General features: G+C 37.8%; 1 protein-coding gene across 1 annotated transcript; it reads left to right on the forward strand.

Annotated features, from left to right (window-relative positions):
• Window positions 1-780: 780 nt before the first annotated feature.
• WDR75 (WD repeat domain 75) lies at window positions 781-27,854 on the forward strand. Its single transcript, XM_003801032.3, has 21 exons — window positions 781-926; window positions 3,296-3,425; window positions 5,485-5,550; window positions 6,394-6,484; window positions 9,928-10,052; window positions 12,007-12,077; window positions 12,657-12,776; window positions 13,188-13,276; window positions 15,038-15,196; window positions 16,080-16,139; window positions 16,229-16,344; window positions 17,655-17,830; window positions 18,828-18,985; window positions 19,963-20,143; window positions 20,618-20,712; window positions 21,242-21,337; window positions 22,188-22,357; window positions 23,095-23,154; window positions 26,635-26,781; window positions 27,173-27,264; window positions 27,523-27,854. The coding sequence occupies exons 1-21, from the start codon at window positions 841-843 to the stop codon at window positions 27,725-27,727; spliced, it is 2,493 nt and encodes an 830-aa protein (XP_003801080.1). The 5' UTR covers window positions 781-840; the 3' UTR covers window positions 27,728-27,854.

A 27,854-nucleotide genomic window follows, 5' to 3' on the forward strand; every position in this document is an offset into this window, starting at 1 on the left:
CCCGCTGGTTCCTTGGAGGCTGCAGGTCCTCCAGCCCAGCTCGGTTGAGCTGGCTGGGGCGCCACCTGTCCTGAATCAATGCGAGAAGCTAAAACTAAAAAAATAGGCACAAAACAACCCTTAGCAAACCAGTGAGCAGCGCCCCAGAACTTGGCGGGAGTGAGGCAGCATGTCAGATCCGCCAGAACAGCTGTACTGAAAGCGGGGAAAAAGGATGCACAGAATCTCGTAATGGAAACCAGATGTCCAAAAAGAAAGCAAAGCCGTCAGAGTTGTGAAGGTTCTGTAGGAATGCATGTGATGCTGAAGGGAAAAGGACAAAGTAACAACTAATAAGAGAAGCAAAAATTATACAAGAAGAACGCCACCTTCCCATCTAAAAACGCAACCACGATACCAAAACACCAGTTGGCGCGGAGTGGTTGCGTCGTCTCGCAGCGCCGGAAAAAGAGTCCCAAGTAAGGCGATGCCTTTCAGGGGAGTGGACGGGACTGGAATTTGCGTGCCGCCTTGAAAGCCACCTTTCTCTCCTAGCGGAAAAAGCTATGCAGTTGGATTGACAAAGCAGAAGGGAAAATGTGTCAGTATTAAATAATTGTTTAGCGGTATATAATATAAATTCACTGTCTCTATGTCTTTGGCTTTTGCCTTTTTTACAAATGTCTTAGTTTGATGTTGCCCAAAGGAAAGATGGCGGCACAGGCGCTGAGTCCTACCATAGAGTCTCGCGCCTAGAGAGCCCGTGTGTGGCTCCCCAGGCCCGGGAAACTCTACCACCCAGCTCAGTAGAGGAAGTTCGGGGCGGGGCCCGCAATCCGGAGTTCCTACGTCTGCGAGAAGATGGTGGAGGAAGAGAGTCTCCGCGTGGTTCGTTGTGGAGGCAGCGAGTTAAACTTCAGGAGACCTGTGTTTTCTGCGGATTCTAAGTATGGGCGCGCCGTGCCTTGTCAGCCAGGCTAAGGAGCTTGAGTCCCAGAAGGGCGGTAGGGGGAGAGAACTGTCAGGCGAATTCGGACTCGCTCACTGACAGATCTGGGCTTTGCAGGAGTGGACACGCGGGAGGTGCTATAGCTCTGTAGCTTTGCAGGCTGGGGTGCGCCTTGCCCTCCCTGAACGGTTTACCTCCCTGCGGGTAGATTGAGGGATCCGAGGGCTCGGCCATATGTCTATAATCTTTCTGAGCTGAGGCGGCTGGAAAATGGTCCAGGCATAGTTGTGTACACCCCTGCCATTGTAATATCACGAGGGCTTCCCTACTGTTGCATACAGAATCATGTTTTGGAATGCCTAAACTTAAAAATATTCCTCTTTCTCCATCCACCCCGTCCCCAAAACAGTCATGTTGGCAGCCTTTTTGTAGCTATGCATGAAAACTGCTATGAGAAACAGAAACATGCTAACACCTGATCTCTTTACTCAAGAATTCTTTGTAGCTGGAACCATGCTACCCTGGGTTCAAAACTTTTCTCACATTATGGGACCTTTGTCATTTTCTTATCTCTTCCTTAGTTGACTCATCTGTATAATGGGGATAATATTTACTAAACCATCTCTTTCGGTTATTGGGAGGATTAAATGCTTCAGTATATTAAAAGCATATATACAGTGCTTGGCATTAAATAGCTCAGTATATATCAGCTGTCATCATTAATGCTGTATTGTCAACATCATCTAAGAAATGACACATTATAGGAAGAAAAGTTTCTCTTACTATGGATAGAGTGATGCTTGATAATAACCTTTCTGTCTTGGAAGAATAGAGATAGCATATGAAAGTTTCTATCACCCCAAAATACCCTATATGTGTATGTATGGCACATAGTGTTGAATGTGTATATGACTGAAGGAGTTTTCATAAATTACCATACTGACAACAACAACAGAACATTGAATCCTTTTGTCTTTACAAGTAAAGAAGGCTTGGTTGACATTCATCTTAGGACTTGGAGGAAGAAACTGAGGCTTCAAGAGGTTGACAGAGTTTCGCCTTTTCAACTCATATCCATATACCTAATTTCTTCCTCCACTGTACTGTTTCAACACTTTATGCATTATAATAAGGTCCACCGTATGTTTCATTTGCTCAGCTTGGCAATTCATTTTTACGTATTTGTCATCTGTATTACGTACAACAAGCCAAAATGACAAAAACTGAGATAATTCAAATATTGATCCCCCTACCTTCAAGGAATTTAGTCTGTTTGTAAAGGTAATACTTTGTAACAGATATTTCCTACTGTGGCACTGTAGATGGAGCTCATAAGACAGAATGATTACTTCAGACTGAGAAGGTTGCAGGATGTTGCTGAGGAAATGACATCCTGCCCAGTACTTGGTTGTTTGGTCCAAAGAGAGTTTTGTTTTTTTTTTAATTCTCTAAATAATGGGACAGAAGTTGTAACATGATTGTGCTTCTTCAAAAATATTACTCAGACTACTGCATAAAACTCTGATTTGTGTTAAAGAGTGGAGAAATTAGAGGTGAGTGGGTTGGTATAGCCCAAAGTTTAGTGACGGCCTAGAAGAGGGAGTTAGGTAGTTGAAGATTCCCTCCAACAATGGATCTTGGCAACACTGGCAAGAATTTGCCTCCCCAGTGATACTGCAGGGAGGCCTGGTACACAAGTGGAGTAGATTAAAATTGGGGGCCTTAAAAATTGGGGGGATTAGACCTTGTATCTAAAGTTAATATAATCATCACATAGGGCATGAGAGATGGTGGGAGAAGAGTCTGAAAGAGTAGAGACCAGGGTGTAGAAGATCAGTGCTGACATCCAAGCAAGAAATCCTCTACTATATGGAAGAAATCTACAAATTTGCAAAACCAGCATTTCAGCAATAAGAAAAGAAAACTGGGTAAAGTCTTTTGTACTTGCCCAGACTTCACCAACTAGAGCCCAGTAAACCATGAACACTGTGGTGTTCCCAGTGAACCAACCAATGGTTCATTCCCCAACCATTAGGGATATGAATGGACACTCTTCTTGGCAGGAGCATTGAAGACTAACCGTGGATAATAAGTAGCACAGTGTCGGCATCCATTTAGTGATCGGGCAAGTCGGTTAAGTTGCAGTCTTTGCAGGGTGATTTCATTATAGTGTCTGCCCACGGTTAGGTAAGAGATAGAACATCGGCCTCATTCATCTCTTCTAAGTTAGTGAACCTGTCGGTCTTAGATGTCCCTATAGGCTTAAAACAGCACAGAGACCTCTGTTATAATATTTTTATCATGGACAATAAAAATATTGTACTGCCTGAGAAGTATGTGAAACTTGATTTCTTTATTCTTTTCCAGGTATGTTTTCTGTGTTTCCGGAGACTTTGTTAAAGTTTACAGCACAGCCACAGAAGAATGTGTACACATCCTACATGGACACAGAAATCTAGTGACTGGAATCCAGCTCAACCCCAACAACCACCTACAGGTGCCAAGCAGTTTATAATTGAATGTTTTAACGTGGACTTTGTTCTCAACAGAAAAATTTGAGTTAAATTTGGTTATGATGCAGCAAAATACTTGTTGATTTTCTGATTCGGGTTTTTTTTTTACTTGTTTTTAATTATTTAAAAACAAGGCTCAGGATCAGAGCCTAGAACTACATTGCCCATAGGGTATTCTGTGAACCATTTGTTCCACAGGATATAAATAGGTGTTACTTCAGACATATTGTTGGTATAAGTGTCGGAAATTCAGGATTAGGCAAATCTAAGTGAATTTCTTACTTGTATGTCTTCTTAGGTCCCTTTATACGTTGTGAATATCCAAAAGGAAGGGATAAGTAGTATTTGGTGTTTCCCAAAATTATTTAAACCTGAGCCCTTTGATTTCTGGAACCCACTTTGGAAAATGTTGGCCAAAGGTACTGATTTGGTAGATCTGTTCCTTATAGGTTGAATCTCTGGAGGGTTAATGCAGATGTTGTCTAATCTTAAAACCAGTCTCTAGATGAGAAGAAGGGCTTCTTGAGTTAGTGGCTCAACCAATTAACTTAAAGACAAATTTTTCATTTAGTTCAGATCTCCCCATTTCCCCCACAAAGCAGACCTTCACAGAATTCAAGAATAAGGAAATGGTCATTTTAATTCTGTTCTCAAGTTTCAGCAAAGCTACTAAAAAATTATCTCAACAATATTTTCCTCTTGCTCTGGTTTTTAATCCCATATTAGTCACAGCCAACTTGGAAGTTATTGATGGATTTAAGAATGGACTTGCATTGAGTCATCACAGAAGATATGGAGCATAATGTAACGTTGATTGTTTTCTTTCCAAAATTAAACGAGCTACTTATAAAAATCAAAGTATCTTTTCTATAGAGTCCAAGCACAGATTTTATCTTTGCTGTCCTCTTGAGTGTTTGACAAAAGTTTATTGCACTGTGTAACATGAGTGTTTTTAATAACAAAACTGTTCTTTTGTTAAAATTGAAATTTGTGAAGTCTATCTTACTGATAGACTTTTATTGCAAAACAAAAAGCCATCTACACAGAAAGATCTGTTTCATATGACTGAAAGTTAATAAGGTTAGAGGAGGACAATTTTATTAGTAGATTTGATTAGGAGGGCAGTGATGTCTAGACGTAGGAGTGACAGTGTTTGTATGTTAACCGTTGTTTAGACAGTGATTATGTGCTGACTTATTATATTTTACTAATCCATGTTTAGGATTCTTGTATGCATTGACTGTTATGTATGTTTGTTACTTAATATACTCTTAGACTTGGATAGAATGAATCCATGTCTGTATTCGCAAAAATCTTAAAATTGCCACGTTCTTTAAAAAAACTTAAAATTTTTTATGAATATTAAGCAAAGTATTTCCACTTAACAACAAAAAGAATCTGGTATAACCTTAGTAAAATTAAGTTCACTGGGACAAAAATAAACCTATGTGTTACTAAAGCCTTGTGATGCTGCCAAAGTGTGGTCCACAGCCCAGTGTCATGAACTGTTGGTATCGTCTTCAGTGAGATGAGCCCAGAAATTGTCTTCATAGCACTTTGTCATTTCCAAAGCATCTAAGTACACTATAGTGTCTTTGTATTTTGTGAAAGTGTTGGTCCTTGATAGATGGAAATAATATTTTTAAATGGGACATTGTCTAATTATTGAGCAGCTGTCCTTTAATACTGACATAGTTGAAAGCAGTTCAGTTAATAAAAGGGCCTGAGCTCTGAGAGAAGCAGCAGCCAGTTCATGAGTGTTGTGCATAACTCTTTACCTTGCAGTCTCCCTTTCCAAAATAGAAGGTTGACGTTCTCCCCTCTGCTCTAGTTAGTACTTGAAATGGATGGATCAGCTCCTTCCAGAGGCTGATAAGATTGTCTGTTTTGCAGAAGGAATATAAGGAAATGATTCCATCTCTTTAAGGTTAACAGTGAATTAATGAACAGAAAAATGCCTTCTTATCAGCGCTTAATTATTCATTTGATAGCTTAATAGACTTCTATTTTTTAATCAATTTTGTACCATTTTTATCCTTTTAGCTATATTCTTGTTCCTTTGATGGCACAATTAAACTGTGGGACTATGTAGATGGCATTTTGATAAAGGTATGTGGATCTTAAGTTTTCCTGAAGTGAAAGTCAATGACAGTTCTCTAATGGTGGACGCACTGTTTCCTTCAATAAAGCCTCATCCTTTCATAGACTTCTCGAACAAATTGTGAGATTCACACACTATTTATAAAAAGATAAATTTGACTGTGTAAAAATTTTACACTTTAAATATAAAGAGACAAATAAAAAAAACTGGGAGGAAATATTTATAAAAGATGTTACCTGTAATATACAAAAATATTCCCCAAAAACCCAGCAAGGAAAAACTAATAGCCTAGTAGAAAAATTGGCATGAAGTAGAAATATGTAAATTCACAGAAAAAGAAATAAACGTGGCAACTGGTAAACATAAAGAAGGGCAAATGCCGCAGCATTTTTCCCTTATCAGGGGGGCCACATTGCAGATTGAAAAAATCCAGTGATTGATGGAGTGTAGAGAAACAGGCACTTCTGTGAGACAACCAATGAGAATAAAATTGAAAATAAATGAAAACACTGTGCTCCAGCAACCTCGCCTGTAAGAGTTTGTCACTGAAGTAATAGGTCTGCATAGTCCTTACAACATTGTTTTTAGTAGGAAAAGAAGTAAATATAGTCTTGATGCTGGTTGAAATTATGATATTCAGCACAGTACAACTGCTAAAAAGAAGGAGGGCTGTATACTAACCTGGAAGGCTGTGCAACAAGTATGTAGTGGTTGTCTCCTCTAGGCCCGGCATTCTCCTCACGTTGGGAATACAGCAGTGAGAAAAACAGATAAAAACTGCTGCCCTCATAGATCTTATGTTCTGCTGGGTGAGACAGACCATAAATAATATGGTGCTTTTTATTTTTCAGACTTTCACAGTTGGATGTCAACTTCATGCCCTCTTTACTCTTACTCAAACTGAGGATTCCGTCTTTGTTATAATAAATAAAGAAAAACCAGGTATAGTATAATTGACTTACTTTGGTTTTATATGATATTGAGCGCCTCTTTACATTTTACATTTTCTCAAAATTGAACATCTGGTTTTAATCCGAGGCTAACAGGTTATGGAGTTGGCATTTAAATTTCTTTTGTTGTCATTGTGTTCATTTGGGGAGGTTTTGTTATCAGTTCTGAAATACACTGTGAGGGAATGGGTGGTTTTCTGTATGCTAATAGACCACAGAACTCAAATCATAAAGGAGTTTTACAAAGGTAGGCTAGAATTTGTCTTCCGACTAAACTTGATCTATTTCATGTTTTGAAGCATCATTATCATTATACCCATCATTGAGCACTTCCATTTATTGAACTTGAGTAGCTGTAGAAAGTGGTATAGAAAATGGGCTGATGGGTGGCACCTGTGGCTCAGTGAGTAGGCCTCCGGCCCCATATCCAGAGGGTGGAGGGTTTGAACCTGGCCCCAGCCAAACTGCAACAACAACAAAAAAATAGCTGGGCATTGTGGCAGGCACCTGTAGTCCCAGCTACTTGGGAGGCTGAGGCAAGAGAATCGCCTAAGACCAAGAGCTGGAGATTGCTTTGAGCTGTGACACCACAGCACTCTACCAAGGGCAACAAAGTGAAACTCTGTCTCTAAAAAAAAAGAAAGACAATGGATCGATACTATTAAGAACCAGTGGTGAGACTTAATTACTACAAATTAACATTTTCACTACTTTGGAACATTATTTTATCAAAACTCCCATGTATCAGCATTTTAGGAATTCCTAGAATATTATCAGTAGTTATAAATAATTGTCCTTTATCATAGAATTTGTTAGAACATTCACAAGAAGGATATATTCAAAGAAATCTTCTAATCCTAGAATTCAAGAATGCCACTGTACTTTGTGGTGTCCTCTGTAAAATACAGTTGTGTTCACAGTTAAAAATACAAAGCAGTTTTACAATGTTCAATAGGCCAGACTGGCTCAGAGTTTATTAGTTAAGTGAGCCCTTTCTATCATGTTTTTTTGTTTGTTTTGGTATGATTTGGGTTTTTGCTGAAACTTATAAATTATTAAATACCATAGACTTCAGTACAGTAACTTGACCAGTCAAAACTGTTTTTTAGCTGAAAGTCATTTAGTGCCAACTCTTATAATGAGTTATAGTGTATTTATTAAGAATGTGACATTAAGTTTAGTTTTCTGATATGGCTCATAAGCCACTTCCAAAGGACATTGCAATAGTGTTCTGGAAGTAACAACACTCTTAAATTAATTGTCTTCCCCCATGACTACTTTAAGACAGCACTCTTTCTGATATCTATGGTATATTTATATATAAATATGCAGATCCGTGATATCAGTCCACATGCCTACTAAAAATCCGCATGTAGGAGTGTAGTCTAGGAATCTGTATTTTAACATTTTCCCAGATGATTCTGCTCGTCACCCATGTTTGGTAATCACTTCCTTTACTCACCCCGTGACTTCCCAGTTACAGCTGTAGCAAAACATTTTACTCATGCTTGTAAGAGAAGTGGTTCAAAACACTGCCTGTCCATAGAATTACCCAAGGTGTTTAACTAATACGATTCTCTGTGATGGGGCCTAATGGTTTACTTTAAAACTCCCCAGTTGAGTGTAAAGCAGGCTAGAAAACTACTGATCTAAAGTATGATCTAGTTCATTAGCCTTTTGGAGGTAACTATGGAAACTTCAAGTACTGCAATCTAAATTCCATTCATAATGGGATCTAGCATTGTTCTTTAGTACTGGGCACATGATGCATACCCACATGAAAATCTGAATATCTATTACCTAAAAATGTCAGTTATGCTTGAAAAGACCCCTGTGCTAGCTGACTTGCTCACTACACCACTCACCTCTCATACTCCAAATAGAAGTCCAAGCTCCCTTTCTTTTCATGTGTCATCTGTATTCCAGCCCAAAACCAGAGCCTCTGATAGAAAATTTTGTAAAAATCATGTTGAAATTACTTCCCTGGTTTAAAAACAAATTAATCTTGTATTTACTCATTATTTTTGGTGGTAGAATTTCATGACTGTATATCATGCCATTATCCAGTAGCTTATTGAGCACCTCTCCTGGGCTAGGTACTGCTCTGGATACACAGAACGGAGCAGAGGTCCCAGCAGTAAGCTGTCAAGGTCAGTTAGATGATAGGTGTGAGATGAAAGGTCTTTAGAGAAAATAGAGTAGGGGAAGGAAATAAGCAACACTGAGAGCATAGTTAGAGTAAGCCACGCAGCTATATTGGAGATGCGTTTTTGAGCCCTCCTGACTGTTCACACAGTAGCAGAGAGGCTGGTTGGAGTGAGCCAAGAGAGAATAGATTATATTTAGCCTTGTGGGACTGTTGGAAGGACTTTTGTACTTGAACTAGGTACTATGTACTGTGAGAAAAAAGGGCGTAGGGACTGGGCCCAATGCTTCACGCCTGTAACCTTAGCACTTGGGAGGCAAGGTGGGAGAATCACTTCAGCTCAGGAGTTCAAGACCAACCTGAACTAGAACAAGATCTGTCTATACTAAAAATAAAAAATATTAGCAGGTATAGTGGCACACTCCTGACATCCCAGCTGAGACAAGAAGGAAGATCACTTGAGCCCAGAAATTTGAGGTTGCAGTGAGCTATGATAGTGCCACTGCCCTGCAGCCCAGGCAGCAGAGGAAAAAAAGAAAAAGAAAAAAGGCTTAGGGAGAAAATTTCCTAAATGGGTATAAAGAGAAGAACATGTCAATATTACAGATCCTAGGAACACTATGGCACATCCCTAGTGGTTCTGAAAGCTCTCTCAGATGGTTGGTTGCTTTGGGCTGCACAGGTCACCAGTATTTACATTCAGTCTCCGTATTAAAGGCGACCTTAGTGCTTTGGAATAGAATGCCCTAGTAAGACACACATTGATTTCTGTTTCTATACATGTGGGGCATGTACGTATATGAGTTAAAGAATTAGACTTCCAGCCAGGCACTGTGGCTCATGCCTGTAATCCTAGCACTCTGGGAGGCTGAGGTGGGTAGATCACTGGAGCTCACAAGTTCAAGACCAGCCTGTGCAAAAGTGAGACCCCCATCTCTAAAAATAGCTGAATGTTGTGATGGGCACCTGTAGTCCCAGATATTCAGGAGACTGAGGCAGGAGCATTGCTTGAGCCCAAGAATTTGAAGTTGCTGTGAGCTATGTCAGAACAGCGCTTTACAGGATGACAAAGAGAGAGACTGTCTAAAAAAAAGAAAAAGAATTAGACTTCCATTTACAACTTAAGTATTCAAACAAAGTGTTCACTTTAAGGTGGCTTTTGTTAAAGATAGCCTAGAATTATCTTGGCATCAGATGAATTCGAGAGTACTGATTAATGGTTTATGTGAATAAAATGCACACATTCACCTCCTTTAGAGGTCTGTATTAATGTAGCTTTCCTTGACTAGATGTATTTCAGCTGGTTTCAGTGAAATTGCCAAAATCGTCAGGCCAGGAAATAGAAGCTAAGGAGCTGTCCATTGTTCTGGATTATATAAACCAGTCACCCAAGTGCATTGCCTTTGGAAATGAGGTAAATTTTGTGTGGTTGCTTTTCTGTTTGTTACATAGAATGTCTTTGCTGTAAGCTTTCCTTTGAGCATGAGAGTGATTTAATCGTGCCTTGACTCCTGTTTGTGCAGGTGACTAAGAAGTTGCGTTGCTTCAGCATGTGTTTATGGTGCGTTTTTTGGACCATCCTTATTTCGGATGTTCTGCACTATTGCTTTTATAAGCCCTCCAATTGTCCCCCAAACATCAACACTTTGGTATTTGTACTGTATTTCTTAGCTTTTCCCATGTAAAAACACATTTAAATTATTTCATTTTACTTACTTTTTAGCAGCCCACCACTACAATGGGATGATTATTTTATTTTAGATTATGTGTCTTTAGAAAATATGGCCTCCCTACCTATAATTAATGTGCCCACCATAGAAAATTTAGAAATTAAAGAAAATAAAATCTATAGTTTCACCAATGATAATATTTAAGGACTCCCTTTCTAGACTTTTTCCATAAGATACTTAAAACAAGTTTTTCAAAACAGGATCAGAAGTCATTTTATCCTTTTTTTTCTTACTTCCATTGCCACAGGCATGTATACTACTACTAATATATATACTATTATAAATAAATAATAACTGTGATGTTTATACCATAATGTATTTAGCCACACTCTATTAATAATTGCTTTACTATTTCAACATCAAATATCATCAAGAGCCCCGGACATTATCATAGTGGCATATTTCCTTAGCCTAAAGTTGTGTAGCATTATTTTAGTGGTGTTCTAAAAAGGGCTAATATCCCAAAGTAAACTTTTTTAACATGATTGATACCAAAATTCTTTGGCATCATTAGTTACCAATTAAATACAAATTAAAACTACAGACAGATAACACTTCACATCCACTAGACCAGCTAATCTTGGCAAGATACAGAGCAAAGTTAAATCAGTACCTTTCCCCAGCAATTCTACTCCTACATAGAGAAATGAAAACCACAAAATATGTACAGGAATGATTAGGTTATGCAATGGCTCCAGACTATAAATAACTCAGATGCTCATCAGCAATAGATTGAACAAATTGTGCTATGTGTGCATTCAGTGGGATGCAGCTCGGGATTGAGAAGGAGCAGAGCAGGGTGAACCTCAGAAAGATGAGGCTGACCCAAAAAAGCCAAATGGGAAAGAGTGTATATTGCATCATTCCATGTACGTAACATTCTACAACAGACAGAGAAATAAGCTGCAGTGATAGAAAGAGATAGTGGGCTTGGTGCCTGTAGCTCAGCAGCTAGGGCACCAGCCACATACACCGGGGCTGGTGGATTCCAACCCGGCCCGGAGACCTGCCAAACAACAATGACAGATGCAACAAAAAAATAGCTGGGCGTTGTAGCAGGTGCCTGTAGTCTCAACTACTTGATAGGCTGAGGCAAGAGAATTGCTTAAGCCCAAGAGCTTGAGGTTGCTGTGAGCTGTAATGCCATACCGAGAGCGGTATAGTAAGACTCTTGTCTCCAAAAGAAAAAAAAAGGGGGGGAGAGTGCTCATGGAGGGGAGAATGAGAATGACTGAGAAGAGGAAAGAGGGAACATTTCTTAGTGAAGAAAATGTGATTCTGTGAATTGTGTGTTATACCTACAATAAACATGGCATGTATTGTATGTGAATTATTCCATAATGGAAAAAGATTTAAATCATTCTACTTACACCAAGAGAGTCAGTCTGGTTTTGGAATTTAAGAACAAAATGGTAGATTCCAAAGAACAGAAAATGTATGAAATAGAACCTAAGCTCATCTTTTATTTTTAATCATCATTTTAAAAGTAGAATTATCCTTTCTACAGTGAAATGGAGTGTATCATTTTATGTTATACACTATTAATCTGCTGAGCAAAATTATTTTTAGTGTTAGTTTTTGTGATCTTCCAGAGTGTTGACTGTTGTTGTGTATGCCACCCTCTCTTTGAAATACTAGGGAGAATATGTCGCTGCAGTGCGGGACTTTTACTTGTCTGTTTATTTTTTCAAAAAGAAGACAACATCAAGGTAAGAATTCTTTCTTGTTAAGCTTTATTTTCTTAAGAGCTTGTTATATTTCTTCCTGTGACCCAAAGCTGTTTCTAGTTTCATTTACAAGAGGTTGTGAGACCACAAGGTATAGAGGTACAGTTCTTAAGCCACAATGGGTAGAGTTGTGGGAATGTTAGTCACAGAAACCTGGGGAACTTTGTTCCTTTAGATATATTAGCTAGTTGTCTCAGATATTATTTCTTACGCTTATTTATCCCTCATGCTAAAACTTAGATTCAATGAGAAATTTGAATAAGCTCTGCCCAGACCAAAAAAAAATCACTAAACGGACCATCTTTATTTAAATGTCAGTGGCTTCCATAGACAGATTATTATGGCAGAATATTAGCCACATGAACTTTATATTGTATATTAATATATATTTATAAAACAATGCTTGATTCTTGATCAAAAATTTTGTTTAAAAAATATCCTTCATTTATGTTCATTGAATTCTGAAAACTCTCCAATTATGATTGATAAGGCTGGAAACTCCCTTTTACTTAATTACATCACCACTTACCAGAAAACTTAAGGGACATTTTTTTCTCCTAGGTTTACTTTGTCATCATCAAGAAATAAGAAACGTTCTAAGAACAATTTTACGTGTGTAGCGTGTCACCCAAAGGAAGACTGCATTGCATCTGGTCACAAGGATGGCAAAATCCGCCTTTGGTCAGTTAAGTCGTTAAGAGCCTGGTGATCATGTCTATACTATTCTGTATTTTGTATTAGTCTTGCAGAATAGGGCGACTTTTGAGCCTAAGAAAATGGCCTCCATTTTATTATTGTGCTCTTCCTTTAGGCTGGTAGGGGGAGTGAAAAAGTTTATGTTACCTATAACCACTTTATTGAAGAGAACTTTTTTTGGCAGCCTTTATCCAGGTGACAATAGGGAATAGCTGTACCCTGTAAATGGTACCTGTAGAGGTGCCTTGTTAGAGGACCAGTAAACCTGGTGTTACCATTTGTTGTTTGGCATATGTTTATTATACTTGGCATGCCGTTATTTTCCTAACTTAACACCTTCCATTTCTTTTAAGAAAAGAACAAAAACAATCTAAAAGTTTTGTTTTTCTCCAATAGGAGGAATTTTAATGATGATAAGAAGTACACATACACATGTTTACATTGGCACCATGATTTGGTTATGGATTTGGCTTTTTCAGTGACAGGTAAGGGCAGGTTTAATAATTAAAATGAACTTTTGAAGTATATGAATCAAGTGTTGTAATTCTCTGCGTTTATACTTTGAAAGATTTAAAATTACAAGGGCCAAACGAATTGTAAACAATTGTATATCACCCCTGTGTTTTGAGCTTTGCTCAGCACAATGCTGTGTACTTCAGGTTTCAAAGCCCTTCACAGTTCTAAAGGGTACATTTGTAATAAAGTCTCTATTATTACCATAAAGGCCATGTCATAGAACCTCTGTAAAGTGACCGCCCCAGGGACTGTAACAAACTGGTCAACAAACGGAGGAGGTCAACATAAGGAACTACAGCTTAGTACATGTGGTATATGTCCAGTCTATGAAAATTAGGTCAGCTTAAGGAGCTGGTCAACTATAGAGATTCTACTTATTTATGTAATATTATTCTTTTTTAATGTATGACTACATGGCTAAGTACAGATGTTTCTTAACTATAGCTATACTTTATCAGGTGCAAATAATTATGCAGATGCTTTATATCCATTATCTGGTTCAACCCTTGACCCTGTGACATAGGGATAATTATTCTCATCTTAAGTAAAGGAAGTGGGGTTTGAAGTTGTTAACTGATTTGCCTAACGTCATGTGGCTACTAAGTGGGATTTGCACCAAGTCTGATTTAAAAACTATTATTTTTAACCGTTCGATTGCCTTATTCAGCATTCACTATTTTTGATTAATTCAGATCTTCGTTTCATTAAAGCTACATGAGAGTGTAACTTAGCGAGTAACAGTACCTCTTTGAAAGTGAAATACATTTGTCACCCTCAATGTGGTGAAAAGTTCCTTATGTCAGTACATTGGGACTGGTCCTCCATGAAGGTTACTAGGTGCTAGAGAAGGTTCTGTGCCTAAAAATTAGTGTCTTTAAACCTTTCTTCTCTCATTTCAGTGAAGTAGGACATCCTAGTACACTGTTGAGTAAAAATGGCAATATTATTTTTAAGCATAGGGAAATTTTTTAATATTTCATCTTGTAGTATGATGTTCGCTAGTGGGTTTCTCTGAAATCCTAGAGAGATTTAAAAGGTCATCCCATCAATTCTTGGGTTTCTCTGAGTGTGGTTATCATAGAATTCTGTCATTTACTTTTTCTGCATCTGTTCAGATGACGATTTTTGCTTTTATTTTGTAAATGAAGTTAATTACATTGGTTTATTTTTTAACTGTTAAAATAATTGCTCATTCTGTATTGCAGTACACTCTGCAATGACATGGTATATCCTTTTGCTTTTATTGGATTCAGTTTGCTAATATTTTGTTTGAGAATTTTCATCTGTCATAAAGTTGGCTTGTAACTTTTTTCTTACAATGTACTAGTTTTGCTAGAATAGCACAATTGTCTTGTGAAACAAGTTAAGAAGTGTTCTCTTGTGGTTACATGGAAGCATGTAAAATTGGTTTCTTTCCTTCTTAAATGTGCGGGAAAACTTATCAACAAAGCTATCTGGGCCGAGAAGATACTCATTTTATTCAGCTTCTCTAGTTGTTGACAAAAGACTTGGTCAGCAACAAACTAGTCAGATGTCACTAGAAAGGAAAATCCCTGAATCAGTGATCATTTGTCTTGAAAGTATATTAAAAGAAACGAAAAGACTGGTTTGTTTATTTTTAAAAAGAGTTTATTTCTCTAATTTGGTAGGACAAATAAAAATGTTAATTTTTTTGTTTTTATTGTTCCCCCAAAACACCGCGCTTTCAAATTCTTTGGGTGGACATAAAGGCACCAGTCTGCTGAGTGGTGGTCGTGAGTCTGTGCTAGTAGAGTGGCGTGACACAGTGGAGAAGAATAAGGAATTTCTCCCCCGTTTAGGAGCTACTATTGAACATATCGCAGTCTCCCCTGCAGGAGATTTATTCTGTACTTCTCACTCAGATAACAGTAAGTCTAAATTTATTATTGTGAGGCAACGTAGTTTGTGTAATACACGTACCATAAATCAGCTAGCTTCTGTAGGGGATGGGAGTCCTAAAACTAAGTGAGTGGTATAAGACTTAACAAGCATTTTTTCCTTTCATTTTTTTCTTTTTTCACTCCTCTTTACTCCCAGATGCCACCAGAATCCAACATTTTCAGAATTGTCTTTATGAAAATGGAAGTCTTAAGTGTATTTGGGTATTGTTGGGCCACTGATATGTTCAAAACCTTTTAGTATGGGATGATGCGGGGAAGTGAAGGCAGGATTTGGAAACGGGCTTTAGTGCTTTCACACATATAGTGGCATTTTCAGTAGCCACTAAAATGTGAGATTCTCTTTTGATACCCCCGTTACCTTAGTGTGGGAATCCTGTGGATTCTGATAGAAATAGAGGCAGTCTTATATTCCTACAAAATTTTGTTCATCCTGTTGATACTTAACCTAGACCAGAGTCTCTTTTTTTAAATCTGCTTCCATTTCTTTCAAGAAAAGAACGTAACTATGAGTAATATATTAGTGGCATGACTTATATAAAAATGTATATACATATATATGTCAGAAACTCTATGCATGTACATACTTAGGGTGGCCATAAAGCTCGTGTGCAATTATGTACAGCCATCGTGACCGAAACTTAAAGACTCCAACAGAAAAGCCCTCTCGGCACCTAGTTTTTCAACTAAATTGCAAAACAGTTCTGGATTTTCTAGTAACAATCCAAGTTAATTGAACTCACTAAGTAGCTCTGTATTCTGGCATGTTTAAAAAATGATATAAATTCAGGTGACTTTTTCACCTTGGGATTCTAGCCTGTTTATATTTAAATATTTATTTTTTTACCCACAGAGATAGTAGTGATTCACCGAAACCTTGAGGCATCTGCAGTAATTCAAGGCCTGGTGAAAGGTATTACAGAACACAGAATTTGGGATCATGTACACTTTAGGAGTCAACGTTTCTCTGATCTCAGCTGTTGTTTGTCACTTCTTTTGCAGATAGGAGTATCTTCACTGGTTTGATGATTGATCCAAGAACTAAAGCTTTAGTTTTGAATGGAAAACCTGGCCACCTACAGTTTTATTCTCTCCAGAGTGATAAGCAGTTATACAATGTAAGATTTTGATCCATTAACTAGCCTTAAAACCAGTGAAGTCCTTTATACGACCTCTGGGGTCAAGTAATGTATTTGGTACCTTCTAAAACAGGATCCTTGCCTGTGTTTACTTGACCACAGTCAGTAGTATCTGTGGTTACTTAGTTCAGTTGTTGAGAGCATAGTTCTAAAGAGACCACAGTTAGAGATTACAGATAAACCAGTGGTACATCTACACTTGGTCTCTTTGTGTCTATTCCATTTTGTTTCAGGATATTGTCCAGTTAGCTGTCCCACACGTCTGTGCAGGACACAGGCAACAATATGTGGATTGATGGTGCAAATCTATTTCTGTGTTGTGATGAAACAGTATCATATTCACATATGAAGATAAAATTTTCAGTGTAGATTAGAGAGGAATGCTTCTTATAACCCTGATGGATAAATGTAATCCAGTCCAGACGTCCCACCTTTTCCTTGTATCCCTAGATTCCTATCATAGCACATGTAACGCCTTATTTTTTTTCTCTCCATGGCCTTTTAAACCTTTCAAAAAAAGGAAGCTCATTAATCTTTAAACACATCTATTATAATTCCCAGTACTTAGCCCCCCTGATCTTAGGCACTTTATTTACTTAGTAAATAAGTAAAGAAGGGTTTTTTTAAAACACCATAAATAAAATGCTGGCCTATTTACAATGTTGCTTGTTTTTGTTCACTTCATGAAGACTGTGAGTTTATCTCTGATCTCTTTGTAGTGATGTGGATTCTACCCTTGAGATTTTATGTAAAACTGTGTGTTCTTAGAAATAAGAAAAAGCACTACTATAAATTAGCAGCACTGTTACGTCATAGAATGGTTATTGTCATTACGAATATTCAAGGTCTTTGAAGAAAATTGCCACCAAATTAGTACTACCGTGTTTCCCTGAAAATAAGGCACTGTCTTATATTTATTTTTTCTCAGGAAGACACACCAGGGCTTATTTTCAAGGGGTACTCCAGTCTTCCTTATCACTCTGCACCAAAATGCCCATCACTAGGTCTTATTATCGGGGTAGGGCATATATTTAAAAAATGCATAGAAATCCTGCTAGGGCTTATTTTTTGGGTAGGTCTTATTTTCAAGGAAACATGGTATGTAATGTGTTCCCTTTTTTAATGGCAGTTTAGGGATCCATAGGGACAATTAGATTATATTTGCCTTTGTCTAAAAATTCATAGATAACTAAAAGTTGTCTTGGATATAGTTAATTATCGTCCTTTGAATGCTTTGATGTTTATATTTACATTAATAAATATTCTGGCTTTTTTTTTTTACCCATCAGTTAGATATTATACAGCAAGAATTCATCAATGATTATGGTCTGATTCAAATTGAACTAACAAAGGCTGCATTTGGCTACTTCGGTAACTGGCTTGCAACAGTGGAACAACGGCAAGAAAAGGAAACTGAGCTTGAATTGCAAATGAAACTGTGGCTATTTAATAAGAAAACACAAGGGTAATGCTACCTATATGGTCACTTCTTAATTTCAAAGTATAAAATATTTGACTTCCTGTTTTGTGGTTTCAAATATTAGTCTTTAAGATGTTTCATTTTGGTAAGTTTTGTTTCAGAGATGTGAGGGAAGTGTCATTCTAAAACCTTTGTTTAATTACACTTTCTGCTCTGAGACGGCACTGATGGGCTCCAGCTGATAGTGCCATCTCCTTGCACAATAAGAAACATGGAATTCAGGAGTAGATTCCAAATGTTCTCCTACTCTTCCTTGGAAAAGTAGGAACATAGGCGGAGGTATGGCATAGTGTAGGATGGGAGTTGTAATCAGGTAAGAAACCTGATGGCTTCTCTACAGTGGCTATAAAAACCATTTGTCAAGTCTCTGCTGCCTGCCAAGGACTAGCCTTAGTGCTTTCATACCCATTGTCTTATTAATCTTCAAAAGGACACTGTAAGATAAGCCTGTTGTTCACACTTTGTGGGTGAGAAAATGGGCCAGGAGAGATTAATGGTCCCTGGTCACCCATCTTAACTATTTATGCATTCTTAGAATCATGACACTATGCTGTCCATGTTCTTTAAAGAGTGGGGTGCTAGCAGAGATGATCTTTCATTTATAGCACCACCCTCTTAAGCTGGAAGCAAGCTTTGAGAGATTATTTTGTTGACTGAGAATAGTAAATAATTACCCAGGTAGTTTGAAAAACTGGTTTTCTTTCTGTATTTTCTTGCCATAAGTGAGGCTTTTCACAACCATTCCATTTTTGTTTATTTTCAAAAGTAGACAGGCATCTGAGTTCTGTAGTCACACAAGGACACTGTACATCCTCTGACCATTAGAGCACACAGTTGTTTGTTATGCCCACAGGTGATAATCTGTTGGTTGCCCATTCTTCAGCATGATATGGTAAAATGTATAATATGTAAGAAATTATTAAACTCATGTAATAATGTTTGTCATGATATAAGAATAAATTTCTGGTTTTCTTCCAACTAGGTTTGTTCTTAACACAAAGATTAACATGCCACATGAAGACCACATCACAGCTCTTTGTTTCTGTAATGCAGAAAAGTCTGAACAGCCCACCTTGGTTACAGCCAGTAAAGATGGCCACTTCAAAGTGTGGATATTAACAGATGATTCTGATATATACAGTAAGTTAATCAAATATAAGCTGTTAAAGTGCACAGTTTTAAGAATTGATAATTATCTCATGACTTATATGTATTCTAGGACGATATTTTCTAATTTAATTTTACAGAATGTTGCTTAATCTCTTAAATCAATAATTTGATTATATTTTATACCTTTTCTCCCAAATCTGTACTTTTGTTGTTGTTGTTGTTGAGATAGAATCTTACTATGTCTCCCTCTGTAGAGTGCAGTACCGTCACAGCTCACAGTAGCCTCAAGCCTTTGAGCTTAAGTGATTCTTTTGCCTTAGCCTCCCAAGTAGCTGGGACTACAGGTGCCCACCACAAAGCCCAGCTATTTTTTGTTGCAGTTGTCATTGTTGTTTAGCTGGCATGGACAAGGTTCGAACCCTCCAGCCTCAGTGTATATGACTGGCACTGTAACCCCGTGCTACAGGCACCGAGCCCAAATCTGTACTTTTTAAATGATATTCTTGATTAATCATGTGCTGATTATTCTAGGTTTTGAGTGTACAGTAATAAGGGCTTTTGCTGATTATCTGTTCACTGCTCCACTAGGGGGAGGTCAAGGTCTCTCCAGGAATGGCATACATTTCAGACCAGTCAGTGTTTTGTAGCAGTTCTAGCTTAAAGAAGTTGTAGAGTGCAGGTTTTTTTGTTAAGTGTCTTTGTTTCTTAACCCTTACAGAATGCTGTGTCCCTATACAGCATTTTGGTGATAAAGTTTAATTTATAAATTAGACATGGTAAGAAATTGACAATAAGTAAAAAGAAAATAGAACAGTTACAACAGTATATGTAATGAAAGTTATATGAATGTGATCTCTCAGAGTGTCTTACTGTGCTCTGCTCACCTGTCTTCAGACCACAGCTGACCCCTGAACTGAAACTTTAGGAAGCAAAACCGTGGGCGGGGGGCTATGGTAACGTATCTGACATGTATACCCTTCCGCACACTGTGCCTTGTATTCCCACAGAAAAAGCTGTTGGCTGGACCTGTGACTTTGTGGGTAGTTATCACAAGTATCAAGCAACTAACTGTTGTTTCTCAGAAGATGGCTCTTTATTAGCAGTTAGTTTTGAGGAAATAGTCACAATATGGGATTCTGGAACGTGGGAACTTAAATGTACATTTTGCCAACGAGCTGGGAAAATAAGGTAGGTAAAATTTGGGGGGTACGTGGCTGAGCATGAGGACAGGATGGCAGAGGACTAATGAAATTGTTTCTGATTCTCAGAATAATTTAACCATGAATTTACTTTGTAAAACTTTCTTTACAATTCAGATTGCAAGTTTTTCTCTTCTAGGTAAAGAGCATAAAATAGGGTTTTTCTTAATGACTTTGTAACCTGTATATACATTTTGTATCGATACATTATGTATCAATATACTGCACAGCATGTTAGAGAATTAGTCATCAAACCTGTATTCCTGAAGAAATAAAATAGCTAAATAAACCTTTCCTTTAGTATCATTAGTCCCTTTTTTCTTCAAGATAATTATGAACAAAAACATGTCTGTTTAAAGAATCTGCATTTCATAATACTAATATAGTGCTGAAAGCCTCTAGTCTTTTGTAACTAAATATACCAGGACTGACTGATGCTAACTTATTTATGGTTTTAATCTAGGCATCTTTGCTTTGGGAGATTGACATGTTCAAAGTATCTAGTTGGTGCTACTGAAAATGGCATCCTTTGCTGTTGGAACCTGCTCAGTTGTGCACGTAAGATATTTTTATTCTAAGGTGATTTGGCAGAATACATAGAGAGCTGACATTAAACTTGAGCTTTATAGGACTTAGGGGTCATATCTTATAATTCTGTACCCAGAGAATATATAATTTTTTCTCATCACATAGCACCAAATTTTAGAGTGCTGGGCATGTAACAGACTTATAAGCTGCTTAATTGTTAGTAAGCTGGCATCTATTATCCTGGTTTTTCCCTACTGTTTTTGGTGGGTATGACTTTCTGATGCTCTCAGAAGTCTCCATCATAGCAATTTGAGGAATGTTCCACCAATTTGTAATTCAGATTAACCTGCAAGTACTACAGTCCTTCTAACAAATGTGAACTTGGTGGCATTCTGCTCATTTGAGTGTATGTTTAGAGGGGGTGGTAGTTGCTTAGTAATGAACATACATGATAATTTTTTTACATTCTCTGCAGTGACTCTGGTTAACATTTGCCCATGTTTAGGAGCAACTTTTGGTAAATCTTTTCCTAGAAGTGAATAACCTTTTTTCCCCGCAGTGGAGTGGAGTGCAAAATTAAACATTAGAGTTATGGAACCTGATCCTGATTCAGAGAATATTGCTGCAGTCTCTCAGTCCTCAGGGGGCTCCGACTGTAAGTACAAACCATACTCTGATGGTAAGAGAAGGTCTGTTACCTTTATCATAATTCGAGTCAAGCTTGCCTTCAGATAAGATGTTCCTGAGGCATTGTCCTTCTTCCTTGCCCCAACACCAAGCTTGCCTTCAGATAAGATGAAGCCTGAGGCATTGTCCTTCTTCCTTGCCCCAACACCAACACCTCGTTATTGTGTATATTCATACTTAGTCCTAAGCACGCCAAAAACATTCTTTATTTTTCCTACAGACCAATTTCCTACAGACCAAAATCCAATCGAGGTTTTACCTCTTTGAAGCGTTCCCAGCTCTCTCAAGTAGCTTTAGGGGCAGCACCTGTGGCTCAAAAGGGTAGGGCGCCGGACCCATATGCCGGAGGTAGCGGGTTCAAACCCAGCACCGGCCCAAAAAAAAAAGAAAAAGCTTTAATTGGTCATCCTCCACATTCTTGAAGCAATTTCTACATATTTCTTTCCTAGTATTTAGGACAAAATACTGTTTTAATAATCCAGGATGGCCATAAAGTTCGTGTGCAATTGAAAATAGTTAGTATTTTAAGTTGCACAGGAAGTTTGTGGCCACCCTGCATTTTGGTGTCTGTCTCCTGCAGTAGGCCATGGTCTCTGGAATAGGGGTTGCTTCATCGTCATAGCCCTTATTCCTAACCGGCTGCACATAGTAGGGACGCAGTAGACAGTAATACTTATTGAATCAAAGCCTAGAACAATCATGACCTGGGCTATTTATTCAGTGGGTCAAGTCCCAGGATTAGTTTGGTCTGCCAATCTGAGGTTAGAACTAACCTTTGCAGGCAAAACATTATTGTCTCTTTGTTTTTTTCTCTCTAGTGTTTGTTTTTAAACCTAGTGAGCCAAGGCCATTGTATATTCAAAAGAATATCTCTAGAGAGGAAGTCCAGTGGGGAGTGTTTGTTCCACGAGATGTCCCTGAATCATTCACCTCAGAAGCTTACCAATGGCTGAACAGATCCCAGTTTTACTTCCTAACAAAATCGCAGGTAACTGCCCCCCTCAGGAAGGGTGATCACTTTATACATGTAATGTTAGAGTGTAATAGCCCCTGGCTATTGGTGAGTATGTTTAGGTGAAATAGTTTCATTAAAAGATTATTTCCCCGAAGTAATTATCTAACAGGTTTAATAGAGCAGTATTACTTGTGTGAATATACAGTAACATTACCACTTTACTTACCCCACATCTTTGAGATTCTTTAAATATTAGTTGCATTAAGTCTGCAACAGCAAAAATGAAAGCAACTACTCTAAATCTTATTTATTAGCATGGTTCACTTATTTTAAATTTTAGTGTTTGGTGTGCAACTAAAAGAAAACTTTGATTTGAGTTTGATCTGTCAGTATTTTATCTCATTACCAGTTTTTAAATATATCTCAGAATAAAATCTTGTAATTCTCACAGTGGTTATTAAGCTTTAAATCATTTATTCCTTTTCTGTGGTCGGATACATGTAACAAAATGAAAAATTGACCTTTTTGTTGTTGTTGTTGTTGAGACAGAGTCTCACTGTGTTGCTCTGGGTAGAGTGTCGCAGTGTCACAGCTCACAGCAACCTCAAACTCTTGGGCTTAAGCAATTCTCTTGCCTCAGCCTCCCAAGTAGCTGTGACCACAGGTGACCGCCACAATGCCCTGCTAGACCTTTGTATTTTTTAACACCTTATTTAGATTTGTACTCTAATAATTTATCTTTTGCATCATAAATTGATCTCTCTTTTCAGAGTTTATTGACATTCAGTACAGAGTCTCCAGAAGAAAAACTCACACCAACAAGCAAACAGGTATGTTTTAGCCCATTCATAGTGCAGGCTGCATTGCCTCCCTAAAAAGATACGGTTATCATTTAGAACTCAGATGTGAGAAAAATGTTTCACTCAGCCCTAAAATAGAATTTAAAACCATACACTTATAAACTGATGTGCTCTTTTGAAGTTATAATCCTCTTTTAAAATTGTTTTAACTTATAATATTAGTCATATATGCTTGTGATTTTAAAAAATAGTTCTACGAGGCTCTCCAAGAATAGCTTCTACAACACCACTTCTCTTGCCACAAAGACAGTTGCTCTGAACTCTTAGCTGAAGTTTTTAATTTAATTCTGTATCTCTTAAGAACCATGTTTACATTTCTAATTCTGGATTTTTTAGATTTAGGTACTATCTGTTAACTCTGATCTATTGAAGCTTAAATTTTGGCTTTTTTTTACACCACCACTCCCTGCATGCACACAACACATGCTTCCTCTACTTGTCCCCCAATTCTCCCCATACAGATATATCTTAAATTGGTTAGATCAGTGTTCATTGTCATAGCTATGTAAATACAATTCATAGCCCAGCCATGTAGTAATTCACAGATATTTTTTTTTCCTTTTTGTGACCAACTTTTTGTTTTTGTCTTGTTAATGATTGCCTTCTTTTGTCACTTGTCTAGTTTTCTTTAACTTCTTACCTAATTCAACCCCAGACTCTACCCAGGTTGTATAAGTTTTCTCAGTATTTTCGATCACATTTAGGTACCCTTTTAAGTTGTGAGGGAAAATCTCTAAGAGCCTTGTGACTTGCTTCAGTCTGTACTGACTGCACTATATGCACCACAGGCATCTTAGGATCTCCATTCACCATCAGTCTGGAACATTTGTTTCACTTTAACTGTGTTAGATCTTATAGTTTTCCTCTTTGGTCAGTCCCTTGTTTTGATGAAGCACATTCTGTTTGTGCATCAGTGGTAAATTTAAGACCTTGCTTGTTTGGAAATGCTTTTACTCTCTCCCACTTGATTGGGTATTATAGATCTGTAGATTGAAAATCAAGTTTCTCTTCAAACTTTGATGGTATTATCCTATTGTTTTATAGCTTCTAAAATTATTAAAAGTCCAATAACTATTCTTATTCTTGATCCTTTATCTGAAGTTTGACTTTTTTCCCTCCAAAAACTCTTTGAATTCATTCTGTAATTTTTTCTTGATGATCTGCCATATGCCAGGGACTGTTGTAGACATTGGGGATACATGAGTGAGCCAAATAGTCAAGTCTCTGTACTTGTAGTGTCTACAGGAAGGTAGACAATAAACAATACAGGAAACAATAAACATTAAGTAAGATATGGAGTATTTTAGAAGCTGGTAGTTATTGTGGGCTGGGGAATACCAGAAAAGGGAGATGGGGTGCAGCTTACAGTTTTAAATAGGAGAGTCTCTGTAGACCTTATTGAAAAACTTTGACTTTCGGCTCGGCGCCTGTGGCTCAAGCGACTAAGGCGCCAGCCACATACACCTAAGGTGGCGGGTTCGAATCCCCAGCCCGGGCCCGCCAAACAACAATGATGGCTGCAACCAAAAAATGGCCAGGCGTTGTGGTGGGCGCCTGTAGTCCCAGCTACTTGGGAGGCTGAGACAGGAGACTAGCTTGAGCCCAGGAGTTGGAGGTTGCTGTGAGCTGTAATGCCACGGCACTATACCCAGAGGGATAGCTTGAGGCTCCGTCTCAAAAAAAAAAAAAAAAACTTTGACTTTCCATCTGAGTGAAATATAGGGCCCTAGGAAATAAAGAACTGTGGTATCTTTATTCCAGCCCTTAAAAAAGATGGAGACTTTACATCTTTTGTGTTAACCTGGATGGAGTTGAAGAACATTCCACTTAGTAAATTGTCCCAAGAATGGAAAAGCAAGAATCCAGTGTGCTCCATACTAATATGAAACCAGTAGATGAACAAATACCCATGCAAAAGAAAAACACAATTAAACTCAACTGAGGGGGAAGGAGGAGGAGAATTGGTATGCTCTCACCTAAGAGGCACCACTCCCAGTGAGAGGCACAGCTACAACTTGGACTCTACCTAACAACCACTAACCTAATCATCTATACCCTCATAATAATCTGAAAAAAAAGAAATGGAGGCCCCTTGGGAGGGTTTTGAGTAGATGACTAAAGAGGAATTAATTACGTTTTCCCCCTTATTTTCTCTGCTCTTTTTCTGTAACTCCTTTTGTTTGGTGCTGGACTTTATAGAAACTGATGCTGTAATTTTTTTTTTTTTTTTTAGCCTGTTTTCTTTCTCTTTCCTGAGACATTTCCTCATCTTTATCATCAATTTTTTTTTCTCTTGCATGGTCTGTTTCTGTCACATTTTTGTTCTCAATATATTTGGATTGCTGCATTTCATTTTAGAGGTTTTCACCAGAGTCTGATGAGATTCTTGTCAGGCTATTCTGATTTAAAAGTAGGCAGAAAAGCTACTTGGAAATTCTCTGAAATTTATCCTCAGGCCTCTACTGTCTGAACTGTTTGATTGAGAAAATCTCTAATGTCATTATAGTTGACCCTCGAACAAAGTGGAGGTTAGAGGCATCAACCCCCCATTTAATTGAAAACTTTTAACTTTTGACTCCCCCAAATGTTAACTACTAATAACCTACTAGTGACCCAAAGCCTTATTAGTAATAGTCAATTAACACGTTTTTTATGTTATATGTATTATATACTGTATTCTTAGAATAAAGTAAGCTAGAAGCAAGAAAATGTTCCAAAAATTAAAAGGAAAAGAAATATTAGGTGGAAATGGATTGTCATAAAGGTCTTTATCTTCATCATCTCCATATTGTGTAGGCCGAGGAGGAGAAGGCCGAGGAGGGATTGGTCTTGTTGTCTTAGGACTGGCAGAGGCTGAAGAACATTCCCAAATAAGTGGACCGCACAGTTCAAACCCCTATTATTCAAGGGTCAACTGTATTTTTAGATCTTATCTTGGTATGGTCACATTGCCCAGATAAAATTCTAAGTTGCTTGTCCGAAGGATTTAGATCTTTGCTCCCAGCATTCTGAGAAACCCCCTATGTAAAGTACAACTGCCTTTGTCTGTGAAGCTGGTACTGCTGCCACCCACCCCCAGCCTAAAAGCATACAGCCTTCTGCTAGGGCTGACAAGGAGATGTGGGAATCTGAGTGCTATCAAAATCGTCTTTAAACCATTCCATCTGATGTTTTTTGTAAGGCCCATCCGCGTCCCTACTTACAGAGTTACTGTGATTACAAGGTCTTGAGCATTTGTGGATCTTGCAACATGACGTGGGATGCTACTTGGCTTTTCCCACATAAATGGTGTACTAGGCCTCAGTTGCTTTACTTGTCCAATGAGAGAACTGTACTAGATTTCTTCTAAAGTTCCTTCTATCCCGGACGCCTAGTGATTCTGTAGTGCTTGTTTAGTTAAGAGCAAATCCTCCTTTTTGCTGACATTTCCTTTGTCTTAAATCCTTACAGCTGCTAGCAGAAGAAAGTCTTCCAACAACCCCATTTTATTTCATATTGGGAAAGCACAGGCAGCAGCAGGATGAAACGTTAAATGAAGCTTTAGACAATGAACTGGTACAACTACCCTTAACAGAAAACATTCCTGCGGTTAATGAGGTAAGCGGTTATTAAAGCAACCATTTGAAATAAATTAAATGCATTTAAAGCACCTTAGGTTGGAGTTTTTATAAAATCTGTACAAATAACATTTATTTAAGTAATCATTTGTATGACACTACTTACAAAACTTTTTACGCAAACTAAATAACATAATTTGGGATGATTTTGGCCTGGACCTGGTGTGCATGGGAAGGACCGGTTTTTGGCATAAATATATAGGGAGGTGAAAATAAGTGTTTCTTTGGTTTGGCTTTTCTGTGGGAGAAGCCTTTTCATATTTGACTCTTGACCTTTACCATAAAAGGTACTGAGTTAGGACATTGAAGAAACAGTCTGTACCAAAGATAATCTTTTTCAATGCAACCCTATTTTTCTGTTTCCACTCTAGCTTCTTCACACTCCAGCCCATGTACTGCCATCTGCTTCTTTCCTGTGCACGATGTTTGTAAATTCGTTGCTTCTATCCAAAGAGACGAAGAGGTAAAGCAGTTCTTAAAACATTTTAGATACTCAGTTTGGGGAAACAGGATGGTTTGTGTTATCCTTTATTAGAGTGTTCCTCCACTGTATTATCTCTTTATTCATAAGCTTTAAAACGATCTTTTGCATATGTGTTTATTTTAATTTGGTATATGATTTAAATTTATACTTTTATAAGTTCACCTGCTCTTTCATAGTAATTGACATGTTTTAAAGTGCACTCAATGACAGTGTTTATCTTTTATCCTGTTACTTAAGTGCTGAAGAAATGCCTGATGACATAGATATGAAAGAAGAAAAAGAAAGTGACGACTCAGATGAAGAAAATGATTTCACTGAAAAGGTTCAGGATACAAATGACACAGATTTGGGAGAAGATGTTGTACGCCAGTTGTCAAAAGCTGAAGAAAAGGAGCTGAGAAAATTTAGGAAAGTGGACTACAGCTGGATAGCTGCTCTTTAGGCTTCGTCAATGGGGGGGTTCTTGGACTTTGTGTTTTTTTATTGTATGTTGGTATTCCAAAAACATCTGTCTTAGTGTTCTATTCTTAAAATAAATATTAACAGGCTTTACTTTTTTAAAAATACTG

Source organism: Otolemur garnettii, unplaced genomic scaffold, assembly GCF_000181295.1.
Source record: "Otolemur garnettii isolate 467f Iridium unplaced genomic scaffold, OtoGar3 scaffold00195, whole genome shotgun sequence".
NCBI lineage: Eukaryota > Metazoa > Chordata > Mammalia > Primates > Galagidae > Otolemur > Otolemur garnettii.